General features: G+C 43.2%; 2 protein-coding genes across 2 annotated transcripts in view; both read right to left on the bottom strand.

Annotated features, from left to right (window-relative positions):
- The window catches only part of LOC115949145 (protocadherin gamma-A10-like), a gene marked incomplete at its 3' end in the record, with an annotated part of 8,435 nt that extends 7,611 nt beyond the window's left edge, over positions 1–824 (bottom strand). The window contains exon 1 of the mRNA XM_031065498.1: positions 799–824. Within this exon, the coding sequence (XP_030921358.1) occupies positions 799–824 (26 nt within the window). The remainder of the gene's footprint in view (positions 1–798) is intronic.
- Positions 825–885: 61 nt separating this feature from the next.
- LOC102038938 (protocadherin gamma-B5-like) overlaps positions 886–1,779 on the bottom strand; it is a gene marked incomplete at its 5' end in the record, with an annotated part of 3,128 nt that continues 2,234 nt past the window's right edge. The window contains one exon of the mRNA XM_031065499.1: positions 886–890. Within this exon, the coding sequence (XP_030921359.1) occupies positions 886–890 (5 nt within the window). The remainder of the gene's footprint in view (positions 891–1,779) is intronic.

The raw sequence follows: 1,779 nt of genomic DNA on the forward strand, positions 1-1,779 counted from the left end.
CTTTTCGTCCAGCGCCGATCTCCTGCCTCCGCATTTCTCCAGCCCATCTCTGCTTTCATCCTCCAGGGTATCAGCATCGGGAGGAAGGCAGAGGCATTCCGTGGGCGGGGTTCTTTAAACGCGCGGGAAACTCAGCACTTACTAATGCCATTATATGTAAATTAAAGCACAATTTTCGTGTATCACCCTGTAGCTTATTTTAATCTTATCCTTTTTGTTCAAAAGCACCTTCAACAACACACTGTCAGAGAGAAAACGGGAAGATACCATATCCCGAAGAACAGAGATTTTAGGGTCATTAACACAAGTGTGACACGATCAATTGCATACTTCTTGAAGTTAGGGAGCTAATTGTCACAGGATTCAGTTATAAGTACAAAAAAGTTGTAGCTGAAACTCTCAAGGTAAACTTTCAGGACTTTAAATATTTGACATCCTTTCCAAAGAGATGCCTAGTAGTTCCTCAGTTTGTACAGGTTTACATTTGATTACAAATCATTGCAGCTTTCATTTTTTGTTCTAAAATCAATGTGTGAAGCACTGAAGCTCTTTCGTAAACTAATCATCTAAGTATTTCTTAATGACTTTGATATGATATGTGCTCAGGAAAACAATCATGAAACCGTAGAGCAAAAGTACAACACTTGAAACACGGCTGACCACTAATCAATGTGCAAATGGGCTTGATTCAAGGGCGTAAACCCTCCTCTCGCCAGTCTCCCTAATATGTGATCCCTTCGTATCTCAGATGTTTATCCCAGTAAAGAGAATGGCAAAAATCTGCTGTTCATGATATACCTGACTTCTACTAAAACCCCCATCATCTTTATGCAAAGAGGATAGAAGAAAAACAATCTCTGAAACAGAAGTCTTCCAGCACTCTCACTAGTCTACGAAATAAAGATCACGAAGAGCAAAATAGAACGAACTGCCAGCCAGGACACATAAACGAAGTCATCTAGCCTGACTACTGTATTCCCCCCGAAACCAGCGACAATCTCTTTTTTACTCAGAAAAAAAAAAACCTGAAAGGAACTTTCCACATTCGTTTCCTTTCTAAATCAAACTGGGACAAAACAACGTTTAAATAACGGGTTTGGGTAAAGCTATACTCGAGTTCCAAGCACACCCTTTCTGAACAAATCAGTCAGGAAAGTAATAGTTCCAACACCAGATGTCAGTGCTCTCTTTTTTTTTCCTCGACCCCCTCCAGCAGAATCAGCCGTTCCCCTTCCACAGGTAACAGAACTGCTTTCAATGTTGTTAACACATTCAAATTTATAGAGCTCGAGTGTTGAAGACAAAACCGCGAGCCTGAAGCTGGACCTGTGACCAAGGAAGAATCAAGGGCTTCCTGCTCTGCATGAACGCGAGATAGCCCTTCCTTAATTCAGTCCGTCATGGAGACAGGACTGTGCAACGCACATAACCACGACCCCGGGAAACAAGGAGAAACACTGAGAAACACCGCTACTAGCCTAAAGGAGAGTTACCATCAAAGCCTGTCACATGAAGCTGTTACCGAGAAAAAAATGAAAAACTTCCGCTGCTACGTCAGGATATAGATGACGAATATGCATTGACACCAGGCAAAAAAACACGTGAAGAGAAAAGATGACGTTTCGGGAACTTTTAAAAACAGAAGCAGCTCACACTTTACAGACCTGCTGTGCATCAGGATCGGCGGGCTGCTCTCCCAAGGCGAGTTCACTGTTCATGCTCGGCTTATCGCAGGAATCGCCGCCCAGAAGCTCCTCCGCCGACAGGATGGGCACCGGC

The sequence above is a fragment of the Geospiza fortis genome, unplaced genomic scaffold, assembly GCF_000277835.1.
Source record: "Geospiza fortis unplaced genomic scaffold, GeoFor_1.0 scaffold1636, whole genome shotgun sequence".
Classification (NCBI taxonomy): domain Eukaryota; kingdom Metazoa; phylum Chordata; class Aves; order Passeriformes; family Thraupidae; genus Geospiza; species Geospiza fortis.